Raw genomic sequence first — 19,833 nt, forward strand, 5'->3', positions numbered from 1 at the left:
TGAGCTTGGCAGGGTTCATGGTTCCTGTGGTCCTCCAAGGAGGAAATTCCCCATGACTTTACAGATATACACATAAAATATAATGACAAAGAGATTTCTTTAAAAACAAAAAGCAAGCAACAGCACCCTCATAGGGTATTTTAGGGCAAAAACACTATTCTGTATGATACTGTTCTAGGACAGGACATTAGTACTTGTTCAAAGTCACCCAACATTCAGCAGCAGAGTGAATCTGAGTGAGCCACACACTTTCACATATAACATATATCACTGTTGGCCCATCACTCTGAACTAATGCATGCAGAAAGGTAAGATGTTCACAAGAGATAAAGCCATGGGACTTTTCTGTAAATGTAAAATTGCTCTAAACCAAAATCGATTAAAGAGAAAATAAAGCCATAGAAGTCTGAAGTCATCTCTACCAGTAGAGATTTTTCCTCCTGCATTCAGCTCTGGGCAGGGGCAGAGAATAGGTTACTTCAGCTGTGCAAGCCACACCTGTCAACATGGTCCTGTCGGAAACATTATGTCAGTGAAACCATGCCAGCAAGGAGGAGATCCTCAACCTAATCACTCCTGAGGTATAAAAGTGATACACACCCCAGAAAGAGAGGAAGGGTGGTGGTAGGGACCAAGGTAGCTACAAGCACAGCAGGCAGCTCAGGCACCCCTGATTTACAACTGTGTTCAAGTTACATTCAACCTTCATTAAGGCTTTAGTGATATGTGCTGCAAAGGTCATTTGCTGATATTATCTCTTGGGTATTCATTTACAGATGTTCAAAAGTTTTATTTATACTGATATTGATAATAAAGGTCAATAACAATAAAAACAAAAAGAGGTGTCCAGCTTGAGTTAGAACCAGCCTATGACAGTCTTTAGAATAGAGTCTATAGTGAGTCATGGAATCTGTGCTAAAAACTGATAAAGTGATGCCAGATCCTGACTCCAACTGTAGAACTTGTGTTCAACAGTGCTAGATAACAGACTCTGAAGTTTACAAATGCCCAGGGCCAAGCACTCGCATTGCAGGGAGCAGCCTTGGGGGCTGGCCTGAGCACCATCTTTTCTGGATTTTTCCTTCTCTTTGCAAGCACCTAGGGTCTCAGCAGCACTGAAAGCCTCAAGCTAGACTAGCTGGCTACTGGTCACTCTTGGCAGGCTCAGCTGGGGACAGCCAGGCCTCAGGCTGGCTGCAGGACTAATGTTCAGATAGGTATTTCCCACTTATGGGCCTTCCTGGCATGGCAACACTATACAAGTCCAACTATGGTGGACTCTAGGGAGTTCTGCTGACCTAGTGGTAAGAAGCTGCCCTGTAATCCCAAAGGCATGATGTTTGAATCCACCAGCTGCTCCACAGGAGAAAGATGGGCAATCTCCTCCTGTGTAATTAATTGTCTCTGAACAACTTGTCAGAGGGCCAGCAATGAGTTGGTTCCACAACAACAACAACAACAACAGTGGGCTCTAGCAGAAACACCAAATCCTGGAGTCCCAAGATCAACCCCTGGCTATGCAGCCAGAAAAACTGAAGGGGCGGCAGTGTCACACATGACTCCTGTGTCTAAGAAGCTGAGAATCTCACACAAAATACAAGCCTCAACCAACTGCACTCCCCTTAACACCGGCAAGGACCCTGTGATCCCATGCAAATCTGGTACACCCTGGGATGCATGGGCATGGGATCTGAACATCCACCCACATGAATCCAAACCACTCAACCCAGGAAGAACACTTACCCACATAGTTCTCCACATCACTGACATAGAAAGTAGGGGCTGGTACAGCCAGGCCCAGTCCATCCTTCTTGGGAACAAGGATGGGCTCAGTGAAGCCATGCTCCTCCATGTAGCCCAGCGTGAGCTGGTTGCCAGGCACACGGACAACCACATCCTCTGAACTGCAGGAGGAGTACACGTTAGAGCAACAGTCACACTAGTTCACAGACCATAACCAAGTATTCTCACCAGTCAGGCAGGGACGTGGAGGCAGACAGGCAGGGATTACAGGCACCAGCACTACTCTCTTGCCTACCGTTGCCCACACATTCCAGGTTCATTCAAGGGCTTTAGAAAGCCAGGCTAAGTGGACTGGGACCACAGTTCAAATATGCTCTAACACTAGGGCTCTGCAGCTGGGACTGAAAGGGAGTCGAGTGGGGAAGAGGGACTAGAGACACCTGGCCCAACAAACTCAAGATCTAGGAAGATGTGGTAACTGACTAGGATCCACAGAGACAGGGACAGAGGGAAACTCAGGTACAGTTCTCTATGGCACAGAGATAGGAAGACATAAAGCAGTTGTCAAGGTGGAGAGACATAAAAGACGGAAGAGACAAAAGACGGCAAGAGAGAGAGACAGGGAGAGAAAGACAGAGACAGAGAGACAAACACAGAGGCATGAAGGCAGAGAAAAAAAGAAATGGAGAGATGGGAAAACAGAGATAGAGAGAGACAAGGGAATAGACACCAAGAGAGGCAAGAGTGACAGTTGCTGTTGTTGTTATGTGCTGTCGAGTCACTTGTAACTCATAGCGACCCTATGTACAACAGCCCTAAACCCTGCTCTATCCTGTGCCAATCGCACTGCCTCTGACACACCCATCCTGATTACCCCGGTCACTGAATCAATCCACCTTATAGAGGGTCTTCGCCTCTTGCACAGACCCTCCACACTCCCAACCATGATGTCCCTCTCCAAGGACCTCTCCCTCCTTACAACATGTCCAAAGTATGTCAGACGAAGCCTCAGAATCCTTGCCTCCAAGGAGCAGTCTGGTTTAACCCTCTCCAGGGTGAATGTTTGTTTTCGTGGCAGTCCAGGGTACATTCAATACTCTTCTCCAGAACCACAGCTCTAAGGCATCAATTCTTCTATCCTCCTTAGTCATTGTCCAACTCTCAGTACCCTGGAGAGGTCCCTAACAGCAGACTTTCCCATAGCAATACGTTTTTTTTTTTATTTACTGGCTACTGGTGCCAAGAGTTTTGACCGTGGAGCCAAGCAGACTAAAGCTGTTAACAATCTCAATCTTTTCACCATCCATCCTAACGTTACCAATTGGTCCAGTGGTGAGAATCTTTATCTTCTTGACATTGAGCCTCAATCCATACTGGAGACTGCAGTCCTTGACTCTCTGCAGCAAGCACTTCAGGTCCTCCTCAGTTTCAGCAAGCAGGGTTGTGTCATCTGCATAACGCAGACTGTTACTAGATCTTCCACCAATCCTGACACCACACTTCTCCTCATAGAACCCAGCCTCTCGGATAATCTGTTCTGCATACAGGTTGAAAAGGTATGGAGATAGGACACATCCCTGGCGTACACCTTTCCCAATTCTGAAGCATGCAGTGTTTCCCTGCTCTGTTCTGATGACTGCCTCTTGGTCCAAGTATAGGTTTCTCCTTAGCACGACCAAGTGTTCTGGGATACCCATTCTTGTCAGAGTAAGCCACAGTTTGTTATGATCCACACAGTCAAATGCCTTTGCATAATCAATCAAACACAGATAGACATTCTTCTGGTATTCCCTGTTTTCAGCTAAGATCCATCTAACATCAGCTACAATATCCCTTGTACCACAACCCCTTCTAAACCCAGCCTGGACTTCTGGCAATTCTCTGCTGATGTGCAGTTCCAGTCGTTTTTTTATAATCTTCAGTAGAATCTTGCTTGTGTGTGAAATCAATGATACTGTTCTATAGTTTCCACACTCTGTTGGGTCACCCTTCTTTGGGATGGGAACAAATATAGATCTCTTCCAGTCAGTTGGCCAAGTGGTTGTTCTCCAGATTTCTTGGCATAACTTGGGGAGCACATCCAGGGCTGCATCTGTTAGCTGAACTATGTCAACTGGTATACCATCTGTTCCTGGGCCTTATTTTTTGCTATTTCCTTCAAAGCAGTTTGAACTTCTTCCTTCATCACCATAGGTTCTTGCTCATATGTTATTTCATTAAATTCTTCTGTGTCTGTCAATTCTTTTTAATACAGTGACTTGGTATATTCTTTCCATCTTCTTTTAATACTTCCTGGATTATCTAATATTCTGCCTAAAGCATCCTTGATTATAACAACTCGAGGTTTGAATTTGTTCTTTAGTTCCTTGAGCTTAAGATATGCTGAGCGAGTTCGGCTTTTTTATTTTCCCACTCCAGTTCCTTACACATTTCATTGTAATATTTTGCTTTGTCATCCTGTGCTGCCTTTTGGAATCTTCTGTTCAGCTCTTTAGTGTCTTGAATTCTTCCTTGTGCTTTGGCTTCTCTGCACGCCAGTACAATCTTCAGAGTTTCTTCTGACATCCATTTTGGTCTTTTTTTTTCTCTTCTGTTTTGGTAATGACCATCTGCACTCTTCCTGGATGATACATTTGGCATCCTCCCACAACTCATTAGGTCTTCGCTCATTAGTGTTCAAGGCCTCAAACCTGTTTCTGAGATGGTTCTGAAATTCAGGTGGGATGAACTCAAAGTCATATTTTGGTTCCCATGGATTCAGTTTAATTTTCCTCAGCTTCAGCTTGAACTTACATATGAGTAGTTGGTGGTCTGTTCCACAATCAGCTCCTGGCCTAGTTTTGACAGTCGATATTGAGCTTCTCCAGCGGTTTGGTTTATTGTTTGTTTTTTTACAATCATTACCACTAAACTTAAGAGACATTGACCCCAGCACAAGAAATTGTCAGCAGCTGACATGTTTGGAATCACAGAAGCCAAGAAAGTTTCAGATATAAGCTTTCAGATCAAGGGTTGGACAATGGAAGATAAATGCTGAAGGGATTCAGTAGAAGTGAAGGGGTATCCTGGTGGAGGGTGGAGCTGGCAAATATGTAGGTCAAGACACTGGGCCAAGGACAGGGACAACATTGTAACTAATGGTTATCTCCACAATGAGGGATTTATCTTTCACTGTACTATAAATTGCTTGTCAGATACTCCTCTAAATCTTAACATTCCGATTAAGACAGACGAGGAAAAAGGATTGGCCATACACTTCTGAAATAGCAGGCCCCTGAAAACCCTATGTAAAACAGAATATAAGCAGACTAACAGAGAGGGCAAATGAGGTAAGAACTTTCAAGTATGGAAATAGAAAGGAAGAGGAACAGTTGTAAGCAGACACTGGTGATTGGAACATGGAATATGAGAACCATGAATGTAGGAAAATTAGATATTGTTAAGAAAGAAATGGAATGCATAAATATTGACATAGTAGACATTGAAGAGATGAGATGGACCGGCATAGGGCATTTTGAGTCAGATGATCATATGATATATTACTCCGGAGATGAAAAGGCGAGAATAAATGGAGTTGCTTTCATAGTTAAAAAAGTAATTTCTAGATCCATCTTGAAGTACAACATTGTGAGTGACAGGATACTATCCATACACTTATAAGGAAGTCTAGTGAATACCACTATCATTCAGATATATGCACCAACAACCAGAGCCAAAGAAGAATAGATAGATTATTTCTACCAACTTTTACAGTCAGAGAACAATCGAACATGCAATCAAGATGCATTGATAGTAATGAGTGACTGTAATGCAACAGTTAGGAACAGAGAAGAAGAATCAGTAGTTGGAAAACATAGACTTGATGACAGATATTAAGCTGGAGATAGAATGATTGAATTTTGCACAATCAATGACTTATTCATTACAAATACATTTTATAAGAAACATAAACGCAAGTTATACACATGGATTTCACCTAATGGTATGCATAGGAATCAGATTGATTACATCTGTGGGAAAAAATGCTGGAGCAGCTCAATATCAAGAGTGACAGAGGAGACACAAAAACAGAGAGCTACAGGGGGAGACAAAGAGATAGGGAGATAGAGAGATGTCTCTCACCATTTGGCTGGCCCTCTCCAGCACCAACTTAATGACACAACTCAGACATGTCCTAGATGAAAGCTACATCCAGAAAGCGAGGGAACAGTCGATATGAACAACTCCTTTGAAATTCATAAAGATCACTGCAACAATGGAGGACTGATTCTTCTGGCTAAAGAAAACATTGTAAGAAGAGTCGCCATATGAGAAAAACCATTAATCAGTATCCAATCATTTCAGGAGGTAGAATATGATCAAGAACCGGTGGTGCTCAAGGAAGCCTAAACTGCATTGAAGGCACTGGCAAAAAGAAGTCTCTAGGAATTGTCAGAAAACCAGCTGAAATTTTTCAACAAATGGATGCAAGGCTGAAGGTGCTCATTCATCTGTGCCAAGAAATCTAAAAGGTAGTGAGTAGGCTAAATGACAAAGAGATCCATGTTTGTGCCATTCCAAAGAAAGGTAATCCAACAGAATACAGAAATGATCAAACATTATTAACTTCATATGGAAGTAAAATTTTTCTGAAGATAATGCGAAAACTATTGCAGCAGTACATGGCAAGAAACTGTCAGAAATTTAAGCCAGACTGAGAAGAGGATATGGAATGAGGTACATCACTGCTGATATCAGATGGCTCTTGGCTAAAAACAGAGGACACCAGAGAAATGTTTACTTGTGTCTTACTAATCAAGGCGTTCAGTTGTGTGGACTGTAGCAAATTATGGATAATATTGTTAAGAATGTAAATATTAGAACACTTAACTATGCTCATGAGGAACCTGTACATGGAGCAATAACAGATTCAGCGTGGCTTAAAATCAAGAAAAGTATGTAGCAGGGTTATATGCTTTTACCATACTTACTCAATCTGTATTACAAGTAAATAATCCAAGAAACTGGACTATATGAAGACGAAAATGGCCTTATGAAAGTAATAAACCAGATCAACCTGGGAAGAATTGGCAAAAGGACAACATGGCTATTGTGATTATCAAATAGGAAGAGGATGTGTACTGCTGTTCAAAAGGGAAAAAGGAGAAGGAGGCTTGGCAGGAGAGCAAGGGAAGTAAAAAAATCCCACCAGGGCAGCAGAGATTAGTGGATAGATGATGTTGGAGTGGGGAAAGGTGTAATGTGAATCTGATAAAACAGGGTGATAAAAGGTACTGATCAATAGTAATTATGTGAAATACAACGTACATGAATGAAGCACAATATATATTATATGAAAACTAATTAAAAAGACCAGGATTATTGGTCTGCCAGAGACTAGTGGAACCCTAAAGCAGTGGAGAGTGGGGGAAATAATACACAAGAAGGAACAAAAGAAAGAAGACAAAGGAGAAAAGAAAATGTGCAGGCAATTATCTCTGCAAGGATTGTGCAAAATACAAATGGAAGTATACAGGAAGATCATCATTTACTGGGAACAAGAGTAAAAAGTCATTTCTAAATCACATGCCCTCAAGCCCTCAGCTGAGAATGTCTGATTCACACTGATGAACTGGGAACTGAAATCTGGAGCAGTGAGACACAGAAGGGCCTGGCAAAAAGCAACAGAATACTACCCTTGAGGAGCAAATCAACAGCCAAGCACATTTCGGCTCCCATGGCTGCAATGTGCTGGGCTGTTAAAGAGTTCTTTGAAAAAACTACTGCCCACTTAACAAGCAAACTACTGGGATAAAGTCAGCAGACACAACCAGCGAAAAGACCACCTTAGGAACTGAGGATACAAACCAATATAAAAGAAATTTGTTAAAGTACAACAATGAATGACTGGAAACCCTAAGACTCTATAAATGTTTATCAAAATTAATTTTTAAAAAAAGCAGTTAAAAAAAAGGAAATTTGTTAAATAAAGCACTGAGAATAATAAAAATAATCTCTGGTGACCCAGAGGGTAAGGAATTATTCCACCAACTCAAAGTCAGGTAGGTAGTTCCAATCTACCAGTGGCTCAATGGGAGAAAGATGGCCAATTTCCTCTCAGGTAATTTACAGCCCCAAAATAAATCTGCTGAGGGCCATCTACGGAGTTAGTTCCAACTTGACAGTAATGAGGATTTTTTAAAAATGGAATCTGAAAGAAAAAATGGAATCTTTAAGACAAATATTTTAAAGATAGAAAGATAAGGGTAGAATTTAGAAGAGCAGCTTTTTTTTAAAAGAACAAGCAATATGAAAAAATAATAATGCATTCTAGAAGTGAAAAATACAATAGTTGAAATACAAAATTCAGTGGATTATCCAGAGGATCAGCTATCCGTTTCAACTCAATGGAAATAAATTTGGGGTTTTAAGCTGAAAAAGTTTGTAAATCTGAACGATAATAGATTGCACAGGTGCTGTTAAAAGAAAAACAATATTTTTCAGAACTGAGATATGACTCCTTATATTTACGGCTCTGAGTCTTGAGGAAGATAAATAAAGATAAAAGTATATTTTATTAGAGTGCATCTGTGGAAAGAATCACTGGAGATGCTCAAACACAGAAGTTGTGAAAACTAGGCTAGGCACTGATTGTGGAACAGACCATCAACTACTCATATATGCTAGTCCAATTTAAACTAAAGGAGTTTAAATCAAACCCACAATTTGGCATGGAGTCTATCCCAACAGAATTTAAAAACCATCTCAGTAACAGTTTCAAGGCCTGAACACAAATGAACGAAGATCAGATGAGCTGTGGGAGAATATCAAGAATATCATCCATGAACAATGCAAAAGGTCATTACTAAGAGAGAGGAGGAAGAAAAGACCAAGATGGATGTCAACAGCAACTCTGAATATTGCACTAGAACAACGAGAAGTCAAAGTAAAGAGAGGAAAGCAGTAAGCTAAGGAGCCAAATAAAAGATTTCAAAGGACAGCTCAAGAAGACAAAGTATTAGAAAGAAATTATGTAAAAGAGCTGCAGTCAGAAAATCAAAAAGTCCAAATTTGCTCAGCATTTCTTAAGCTGAAGGAACTGAGGAACAAACTCAAACCTCGAGTTGCAATACTTAAGGATGCTATGAGCAGAATACTGAATGATCTAAGAAGCATTAAAAGATGGAAGGACTAGACAGAGTTACTGTATGAAAAGAACTGTTCAATACAGAAGAATCTCATGAAACAATGTACAACCAAGAGGCAATGGTGATGAAGGAGAAAGTTCAGACTGGTCTGAAGGAAATGGCAAAAAACAAGGCCCTAGGAATTGATGGCATACCAATTAACATATTTCAACAAACAGATGCTGCCCTGGGCATATTCACCAGGTTGTGCCAAGAAATCTGGAGGATAGATACTAGGGAAACTGACTAGAAGACATCTATTTTTATTCTCATTCCATCTGACAGTGTGGAAATTATCAAATAGTATCATTAATATCAAATGCAAGAAAAATCCTGCTGAAGATTATCCAAAAATGATTGGAACCATAGTATACTGACAGAACTACCAGAAATGCAAGCCAAGTTTAGAAGAGGCCGTGGCACCAGAAACATTACCACCAATGTCAAATGGATATTGGCTAAAACTAAGAGTACCAGAAGAATGTCTCTCTTTGTTTCAGTAACTATGCAAGGGCATTTGACTGTGTGGATCACAACAAAGTGGCTAACCTTGAGGAGAATAGGGATTCCAGGACACTTGATTATGCTCATGCAAAACCTATACTTGGACCAGGAGGCAGACATCTGAACAGAGCAAGGAAACACTGCATGGTTCAAAATCAGGAAAGGAGTTGATCAGGGATGCATCCTGTCTCCATACCTTTTCAATCTGTATGTGGAACAGATTATTCTGAGGGCTGGACTTTATGAGGAGGAATGTGGCATCAGGATTGGAGGAAGACTCATTAACAACCTGCATTATACAGACAGCACAACCTTGATTACCTAAACTGAGGAGGACCTGAAACATTTGCTGCAGATGTCAAGGACTGCAGTTTGCAATACTGATTGAAGCTCAACATCAAGCAGACAAAGATTCTCACCAGTGGGCCAAATGACAGCACCATTATAGATGGAGAAGTGATTTTAACAATTTCAGCTTGCTCAGCTCCACAATCAATACTCTTGGTACCAGCAGTCAGGAAATCAAAAGATGAATTGTATTGGGGAAGTCTGTTGTCAGAAAACTCTGAAGTACTAAGAAAAAGTAAAAAGAAATTATATCAGTCTAGAGACTAAGGTGTGCCTGACCCAGGTCATGGTCTTTGCAATTACTTAAAACACATCAGAAAGCTGGGCAATGACTAAGGATGACAAAAGAAGAACGTATGCCTTTGAATTGTGATGCTGGAGAAGAATATTGAGCATAACATAGACTGTCAAAAGAAGAGGTATGCTTGAAGAGGATGAAACCAAGCTTCTCCTTGGAGACAAGGATTTTAAAGCTCCATCTCACATACTTAGGGCATGTGGCCAAGTAGAGGAGAGAAAGATTTCGAATGAGATGGACTGACACCATAGCAGGGGTCATGTGGTGGGAAGTGTCAGAGTCAGTGAGACTAGCTCAGTATAGGGTAGGATTCAGAACTACTGTACTATTCAGAACTATTGTTGCAACGAGTCATAGACAACTTGATGGCACATAACAACAACAACTATGGTACATCAAAGATAATGAAACAAACAAATATTTTCAAAGGTAAAAAAACAAACATCATTTGCTCCTTCTCCAAGAAAGACCAGCAGTTAAGCTGAAAACAGATATCATACCAGCAATAACAGATGTCAAACGACAAACAAGGATATTTGTAGCAAGAAAGAAAATCTAGAAGAAAGTAGTGGGATGTAAGAATCAATGGAAAACCAGTGAATAGATCAACACAGTATCAAAATCCTAGCTGTCTGGCTTCTTTGCAGAAATTAACAAGAATTCATACTAAAACACAAGGAAACTAGAATAAGCAAGGCCAAAGATGATAATTAAAAGTAAAGTTAAGAGAATCATATCTGGCAATTCCGAAGTTCATTACAAAGCTGCAGTACCCACGACAAGGAGAACAAATTTATCAATGGAATAGAAGCAAGATTACAGAAATGAACTTTCACATTTATAATTAACTGATTTTCAGTAAGATTGCCAAGATAATTCAATAGAGGAGAGAACAGTCTACTGCACAAATAGTCCTACGACAATGGATCTCTCATTCACACCATTTATAAAAATTAACTCAAAATGGATCAAAGATCTACTTTACAAGCAAAAGTAGAAGAAAAGATAAAAGTAAATCTTCATGTATTGAATTTGACAACAAATTCTTAGATGACACCAAAAGCACAAGTAACCAAGGGAAAATAGACAAATTGGAACTAAATTTGTCAAAAAAAAATTTTTTTTATTAAATTTTATTAGTATTAATGAACATTTATAGGGATTTTGGGTTTTCATTCGTTCATTGCTGTACCATTCTCTCTACCCTGTTTGTGCTTCAAAGGATACTATCAAGGAAGGTAAAAAGTTAGATCAAAGCATAAGAAGAAATACCCTAAAAATTAAAGAATACCTGATAATTGACTAATATGGAAATATGCAAATCTCTTCTTTATCATAATAAGCTAAAAATCCAATTAATGAGAAAGAGTTAAAATAACATGATAGCAGACTTGGGAGTTTCTGATCTAACAGACTTTCCAAAGGGAGGCTCTCAGCCAGCAGAACCCCTTGTTCTGGCTCATCATGTGAGAACAATGGCCTTGACTTCAAATGGATCACAGCATTCGGGAGAGAGGCTTGGTGCACCTGGACAGGGGTGAGCACATTCAGTTTAAAGGCAACAGGATGTGGGGCCTTCTCTCCTATCTCTAAGTAGAGAAAAAGCTTTCTGCAATGATACTCTCCTCAAAAGAGTTGCTAGCAACATGGATCCTTATGGAGGAAACTCTGTAAGGAGGGAGAAGTTGGGCATCAACTCAGGAGTGAAGATATCTGTGGGCCAGTGAAGCTGTCCCACAGACAAGGGCCACCTCCTCTGCCACCTCAAACTCCCTTGGGTAGACTCTCCAGACCTCCAGGCCTGCACACAGTGGGTGGGCAAGCAATGGCCTCAAGGGTTCTCCTCACTAGGCCACCCACCTGGGGAAGGTCCGGCTTCGCAGTTCCTTTATGAAGAGCTGGCTGCCGTTCTGCACAGGCTTGACATCAGGGTTTGGCCCCTGTTCATGTTTGTGCCAGCTCCGCTTCTTCTTTACTGTGGAGAAGGGACAGGGATCAGTTACTGCTCTCCATATGGAGACCCTGGGAGTCGGGATACAAACCCAAAAGGATGGGGGCTCATGTCTGCAGATGCAGCAAGGAAAGCCTGAGGGTCTCTCTGGGGCTGCCACCCACCTCTCAGCACTTTCCTATCAGGGCTCACTCACGCTCTTGCCATTCCCTAGACTCAAGATGTCCTTCTACACCTGCTCAGATCTCTTCCCCTTTCCTAGCTCTGCCATGGACCCACCATCCAACAACACTGGCCCAGAAGCCTAGGATCTCCAGGAACCTTTCATGTTCAGACACTTGAATCACTGAAGCCTCTACAGAGCCTCCTGAGAATGTTTTCAACAAAGATTCTGGCCTCACTGCTCCTGAGGTGAACTGTCAACACCGCCTTAGCTGGGCTCACTGCTGCCATCTTCTCACCCCCTGCTTTATTATCAAAGTCAGTAAACTCTCATTTCCCTCAGAGTTGCCACCTCCAGAACAATAGCATACAGAACTAAGACTACCTGGCTTGGTCCTTCTCACTACCCAATCTCCCCAAACAGAACACCTTCCTGCTCATTCATACATCCTCTCCTATCTACATCCAGGCCTCATGCTTCCCCAAGCACATTCTTATGAATCCTCCAGGCTCACCTCAAACACCCACCCCCAACACTGCTCCTTCAAGTTGCCGTGTGATCACATTCTCCTTCATTCCATGAATTCCCCAGCATACAAATACATGCAGATGTGCTCACTCATGTGTGCACACCCACCCACATTATGTGCAGCATCAACACATGCACACACAGCTACCATATATATGTATGTACATACACAGAGCTGTGTACTCTACAAGGGGAAGGAGCAGCTTCTTTTCTGTTTTTTCTGTACCCAGTGCCCCCAGCCTGTTGCCCAGCCTTAGGCAGACCATAAACTGATAAAGAACAGCATAGCTAGCCCCCCTTGGCGCTGTTGCAGGATCTGAAAACAGGCTGATCTTATAAAACTTTGACACTTGACCCAAAATTGGAGCTGAGAAGGGCTCTTACTAGTGATAAGCCAGGCAGGACTTAGAATGGCACCTTCTTAGTTCACTGTGAGATTTACCTGCCTCCCAAGCCTCAACAGGGGCACTATTCTCCTAAGTCCTTTTCCAATGGCAAGGCCACCAGGTACAATCATGTGCTCACAGGGCAGGCTGTATGTCCAGAGCATTGGCTCACACCTGTGACCATGCCCCACAAAAAGTGGGCCTCAGCCTTATCATGCTGCCACTGGGCTACAGAACACCTCAGATTAAGATGAGTGACACTCAGCCTCATCAGCACCCCTCAGTGATGGGCCACACTGAGTCAGACAATGTTGGAGGCTCCTGGATCACTTTACCTTCCCAGTTCACCATAGCATGAAGTTGTCTCATGCCATAAGCTGCCAGGTTCACCTGAGCTGAGCTGAAAGGTAGAGGCTGTGAGACTGTCTCCAGAGATCCCAGGAGAGGCAGCCTCGCGACTAGCGGGTTCAGTCCCAGGGATGGGGAACTGTCCAGTCTCCAGAGCACTGGGAGGTCCTCCTGCAGGTCTAGAGGGGCAGGGGAGGGAAGAGCATGCTACAGTAGCTCCACAGGGCAGCTGCCCCTTTCCTGCTGACTGAGGCTACACAAATGGACTAATGGACAGCATGTGTGATAGGGCTTCAGAATTCACAAGGCTCTGCCCACACTGGCGGCACAGTAGTGGTTGAGTTAGCAGGGGCGGTTGTTATTAGGTGCTGTTGAGTCGAGTACTAAAGCCCATTGTGCCAGTCCTGTGTCAATCCACTTGGTTGAGGGTCTTCTTCTCTTTCATCAACCCTATATCTTTCCAAGCTTGATGTCCCTCTCCAAGGAATAGCCCCTCCTAGGAACATGCCCGCAGTTATGTGTGCTTTATCATCTTTGCTTCCAAAGAGTACTCTGGTTGTACTTTCTCCAAAATATATTTGCTCTTCTGGCAGTCCAAGGAATGTTCAATACTCTCCTCCAGCACCACAGCTCAAAGGCATCAATTCCTCTTCTGTCATCCTAGTTCATGTACAGCTCTCAGATGCATAACAACTGATCTGAAAGATCAGGGCCTGAATCAAATGCACTTTAGTCCTAAATTGACATCATTGTTCCTCAATAATTTGGAGAGGTCTCTGACTGCAGTATTTCCCAGTGCAATAAGTCTCCTGATCTCCTGACTGGTGGTACCAAGGGTGTTGATTATGGATCCAAGTAAGATGAAATTGCATGGGTTAGGGTCAGCATTTCATACAGCAGGAAGCTGAACTGAGAAATGTGAGCTCTTGCCTACACAGCAGTGGGAATGCAGACTCCTTTGGCTTCACACCCTTTAAGGAGTGCAGTAAAGGCGCACAAAGACTCACAGGGGTTGAATGACACTGAAGGGGGAATATACTGTGTATAAAGAGGCTGCAAGGGACAGCAGTCATAACATAATGAGGGGCAAGGGCGGCACAAGGACAGGGAAGGAGGGAGAAGAGGACACGGAGGCCCTGTGGGAGGGAGCAGAACCTTCAAGAGCCTAACCTCAGCCTCAGGATCTGATGCCAAGCAGAGGGCATCTCTCCTCAGCCTGTCATCACCTGAAGAACCTTGCCCCAAGCCAGGCCTACTTTCAAGGGCATCCCAGCATCTTCTCCCATTCATGTAGGAAGATACTGAGGCCAGAGGTGTGGCACTATACTTGGACCACACACCTGGAGACAAGCATAGGGGCAAGAACACCTAAGGTGTCCTGTTCTGGAAGGCCACAGCTATGTGAAGAAACTGGGGAGCAAAGGGTCAGGCCACTGGCAGACATGTAAAATGGGAAATGTACAAAGAAGAAGGGAGGCACATTTTTCATTAGCCCCTTGGCAGGTCCTGCTGCCCCAAGGCAACACGTGGATGAATGGGCTAGTATCACAAGAAAACGTGGTTAAAGCACAGTGAGTGCAACAAGATCTGGCCAGTCCAGTCAGAGTCAGAGCAAGGCCACTCCACATAGGACAAGAGTCTTAGAAGACCCAAGTTTGAGACTCCCACCCTACTCACTCTCACCAGCCACTGCTTCAATCCAGCAGGCCAGGGAGGAGAATGGAACTAGCTAGAGGTTGTTAACTACACTTATGCTTAGACAGTTTCCAGGGCAGCTCTAAGGGACTCTGAGGAGAGTGGGCATTAGAATTCTTGTCCAGTCTCTGAGTGGCACCCAGAGCCCACTATACAGGACATGCCGGTGAGACAGATACACACTGCTCCTCCAGCTTTGCAGCCTTGGCTAAGGATAAGAAAACTACCAATTAACTTTAAGATGGAGTCTCCTCAATTTCTCTGTCAAGACTAAATATGAGGTGATGCAGGGGGGCCTAACAGGCTGATAAAGGACCGCTCAGGCAGGCTAGCAGAACTCCCAGGCCTCCTGATTCCAGACACAGTGCCCTGGCTGTGCCCCTGTTCCCATCACTTCTCCCCCCAGACCTGCTCCCAGTCTGGGTGGGAAGGAGGCAGTGGTGGTGACTCCTTACTTACAAGTCGACTTCCCATGTGTTTTCTCGCAGTTCGGACAATGGTATATGTCAATATCTGGTGCTTCCTCTTCTTCCACCCCAACACAGCTGAAACGGGACAAAACAGAGACCCATCATCAACTCTCAGAGCCTTTCCTTCCATCCACAAAGATCTACAAGAATGCTAAGTACAGAAGGAGCAAGAATTGAGAACATGTGCTGACAGTGTAGGAAGGGAGGCAAGAGGCCAAGGAGGACTGCCCCAGGAGTCTAGACAGAAGAGATCTGGAAAGACTTCGATGGGCATGGAGAAGAGGGTTCCAGAGGGCACTCACCAAAGTACTTAAGGAGTGTCAAATCTCCAGTGCTACTTGGGAGAAGGGGTAGAAACAGGGCCAATGAAGTGCCAGGGGCTTTGGACAACCCACTATGAGAATCAGCAGGTTGAATGTTTTCATTGCCCCTTCATAAGAATCACAAAACACAGAACCCAAGATTCCTGGAGACCAATATCCTTTTCTTCACAGATTGGAAACTGGTGCTTGAAGAACAAATGGTGCCCAAGACCTCAAAGTCAGTGAGTGGAGGAACCCTTAAGTTCTTCTACCAGCTCACTACATTATGAGACCACCACAACTTCCAGTCTCATGCTCTGCTGAAACCTTCTCTCTCTGGTTCTTTGGACAGAGAAACCTGGGTGTCTTCCAGTACTACATGAGCAGAGCTTCTGGAAATCCAGCTCATCTGCAGAGGGCCATGGCCAAAGCTAAAGCCCATCTGTGGGCATACTCAAGACCCTAAGGAGACCAGAGGTCCCCTATCACTCACTCATTGCCACCGAGTAATTAATGGTTTGTTCCAATCAATCCCTGTTCTTGGTTTGACTGCTGATACTAAGCTTCTCCACTTTCTACAAATCTAGTCACTCTAATTCCTAAGTAATCCATCAGGTGAGATCTCTCTGCATCATCTGGGTTTAATAGTTTTTTTATTTTTTTATTTATTTTTATTTTACATGTGCTTGCATACAAAATCCATATGCATTTTTCACACATAATTTGTGCTTCATTCATACACAAAGTGCTTTACACCTTCCTTCATTCATATTGTTTCATTAAAATTAATCACTGATGATTTATGCCCACTATTATCCTGTCTTTTCAGTTCCCCACTGAATCACTCCCTCCACCCACCAAACTCTATAAACACATGATTTCCCCTCTTCCCATCCTCAATTCCCCTGCCGCCTCTCCTTCCCACTTTGGACCCTTGTGCACATCCTGCTAGTCATCCTTTTATTTTTACAACAATGGCCTTATGCAGTATTTGTCCTTAACGGACTAATTTACTCAGCATAATGCTCTCCAGACTCTCTCACATTATTGATATAGTATTTTTCAAAATTGTTGCTCCTGAGTGCTGCATAGTATTCCACTGTGTGAATATACCTCAAAAAGTTGATATTACCCAGCTATTCCATTGACAGGAATATACCCTGAGGAAAAGAGAACTGAGACACAAATGGAGATTTGTACACCAATATTCATAGCAACATTATTCACAATAACAAGAACATGGAAACAACCCAAATGTCCATCAACAAATTAGTGGATACTTTTTCCATGAATGGCCTCAAGTGATACCTCCCAAAATGGTTCGCTACTCACTTAACCCAGAAAATCCCACAAAACCATGCAAATCAAGAGGCTCAAATCTCTAGGTCCATTTTAAGAACACCTGGAAAACTACCCAGGCCATCAAGGATATGTATATGTGGAAAGCCACCAACTATATGAAAGGTGTCACTTTGCAAAAGCAGTGTGTGCCATTCTGAATGTTACAATGGAGGAGATGGTAGGTGTGCCCAGGCCAAACAGTAGGGTTGGATACAGGGTCGGTGGCCCAAAAAGAGTGCAGAGGTTTTGCGGCATATGCTTAAAAAACCCAGAAATTTATGCAGAACTTAAGGGGTCAGATGCTGATTCTCTGATCATTGTGCACATCCAGGTGAACAAAGCTCCCAAGATGTGCCACCAAATGTACAGAGCTCATGGTCGGATTAACCCTGCATGAGCTCCCTCTGCCATAATGAGATAATCCTTACTGAAAAAGAACAGACTGTTCCTAACCCAGACAGGGAGGTTGCCCAGAAGAGAAAGATCTCATTAAAGAAACAAAAACTTATGGCTCAGGAATAAAACCTTCATCAAATAAAATGAAAATAACTTTAAAGCTTAAAACACACACACACACACACACACACACACACACACACACACTAAACAAATGAATGGATTGAGAATTAATGGTACACTGACACAATGGTTTATGTCTGTTGTGTTTTTGTTTATTTTTTTTAAAAAAGTTCTTTGCAATGAGCAAGTCATTGACCGCACAAAATTTTATCACTCATCTCCAGTCTCATTTCTGTCAACAAGGCCATATTTTGCAACTAACAGCTAGTTCAGGAGATTTCTTCAAGATCCTCACTAGACATAAGAATTTTAAAGAAATCAGTCTGCTCTAGAATAGGACTACTGACATTAGAATGATTTCATAGATAAGACAGACCAGATCAAGAATGCCAAGTACAAGTTGTTACAAGACCCAGGGACATGAAACACAAACAGCCTGAAATTCAACTAAAATAGGCTGTCCCAGGCATTCCTTCCTAACAACCATTGGCTTTACTAACAATTAATGTTTTGGTTTTTCTTTTAAATTTTTTTTTTTACTTTATAATGATTTGCTTACAAAGTTCATATACATTGTTCTTCACACCAGTTCTTCCCATTTCCTTTACCCATCCCTCCCAACAATTTATGTTTTGTGTTGTCTAAAGGACATATGTATGCAGAGGTGAGAAGAGGGACTGCAGTATGACCCTGTAGGGAGAACAGTCATAGGAGGACACCTACAGTGCACCTTCCCTATGAGTAAGCACCTAAACAGATACTTCTTAAAGACCAGCTGTGTGCCTCCAGATGTGGGTGACATCCTCTTTTTTATTTTATTTTATTATTTTTTATGTGTGTACCGTCAAATCAGATCTGACTAGTACAGGAGGAGATTGTCCCTCCTTCTCCAGCAGAGCATCTGGTGGATTCGAACTGCTTGCCTCTGGGATTGCAGTGCAGCTTCTTGCCACTAGGCCTCCAGAGCTCGCTGACATCCACTTTTCTAATATAACCCTTACTTTCCCTGCTAAAATTGGGAAGTATATAAGCCTTTCCCCATGCCCTTAACCCAACCCACGAATATCCCCTCAAAACTTCCATTCCTTAAGATCTATATGTTGTTGTTGTTGTTGTTGTTGTTGTTAAGTGTCGTCAAGTTGCAGGCGACTCATACCGACCGTATGAAGGAGAGTCCTCAATGCTTGGGTGTCTTTCATCCTCTCTCCAGGTTCATAGGGTTTCTGGAGGCAAGCTATTACAGAAGTCAATGCCACTTCTGCTTCCAAACTAAGATCAATATACATTAACAATATAAAATAAATTGTATGCATTTTCCATTCCAGAGAGAGAGAGAGAGAGACAGAGAGGGAAAGAATGTATAAAGAGCTCTTACAACTTAACAATAAAAAGACAAGTAATGCAATTAAAAATGGGCAAAGCATATGAACAGACATTTCTCAAAAATATATTCAAGCATATGAAAAGATGCTCAACATCATTAGTCATTAACACATGCACACAGAGACAGAGACAGACAGACAGAGACACAGACAGAGACACAGAGAGAGAGGAGCTGCCACGTCAATTCTAAACCATGGCAATCAAGTACGCTTCAGACTAGAACAAGCCTGTCAGTGGTGATAACCATTCATAAGTGGACCATCAGGTCTTCCTTCTAAAGTGCCTTTCCAGCAACCTGGACCAGGATATAAATAACTGTTCAAAAGGGAGGGGAGGGGAAACGAAGGCAGAGGAGGGGAGGAAAAATGGAAGGAAGGAAGGAGGAGAAGAAGGGGGAAGAGGAAAACATCAACACAACAAAGTAGGGCAGCAGAGGTCAGTGCAAAGATGGGTCAGGAAGAGGAATAGGCAAGGTGCGGAGACATGTTAATACAAGTCTTTGGTCTACTGTAATTAATATAAAACCTAATGTATAATAAGGGATATACCTTTAACTTGCTAGTCTGTCTGATACTTCTCTAAATCTGAACATTCACATTAAGACAGACTAGGAAGAAGGATTGGCCATCCACTTCTGAAATAGCAGGCCTCTGAAAACCCTATGTACAACAGAACACATTTAGATAAC

At 42.6% G+C, this 19,833-nt stretch overlaps 1 protein-coding gene and 1 pseudogene across 1 annotated transcript in view; one reads left to right on the forward strand and one right to left on the reverse strand.

Annotated features, from left to right (window-relative positions):
• The window catches only part of PHF2 (PHD finger protein 2), a 166,701-nt gene that overhangs the window by 49,936 nt on the left and 96,932 nt on the right, over window positions 1-19,833 (reverse strand). Inside the window, exons 2-4 of the mRNA XM_006901937.1 lie at window positions 15,590-15,675; window positions 11,920-12,034; window positions 1,744-1,904 (exon numbers count right to left, since the gene is read on the reverse strand). Of these exons, the coding sequence (XP_006901999.1) occupies window positions 1,744-1,904; window positions 11,920-12,034; window positions 15,590-15,675 (362 nt within the window). The remainder of the gene's footprint in view (window positions 1-1,743; window positions 1,905-11,919; window positions 12,035-15,589; window positions 15,676-19,833) is intronic.
• On the forward strand, window positions 17,219-17,765 carry LOC102867549 (annotated as a pseudogene).

Source organism: Elephantulus edwardii, unplaced genomic scaffold (assembly GCF_000299155.1).
Source record: "Elephantulus edwardii isolate Elephantulus edwardi_28Jun2011 unplaced genomic scaffold, EleEdw1.0 scaffold00352, whole genome shotgun sequence".
Classification (NCBI taxonomy): Eukaryota; Metazoa; Chordata; class Mammalia; order Macroscelidea; family Macroscelididae; genus Elephantulus; species Elephantulus edwardii.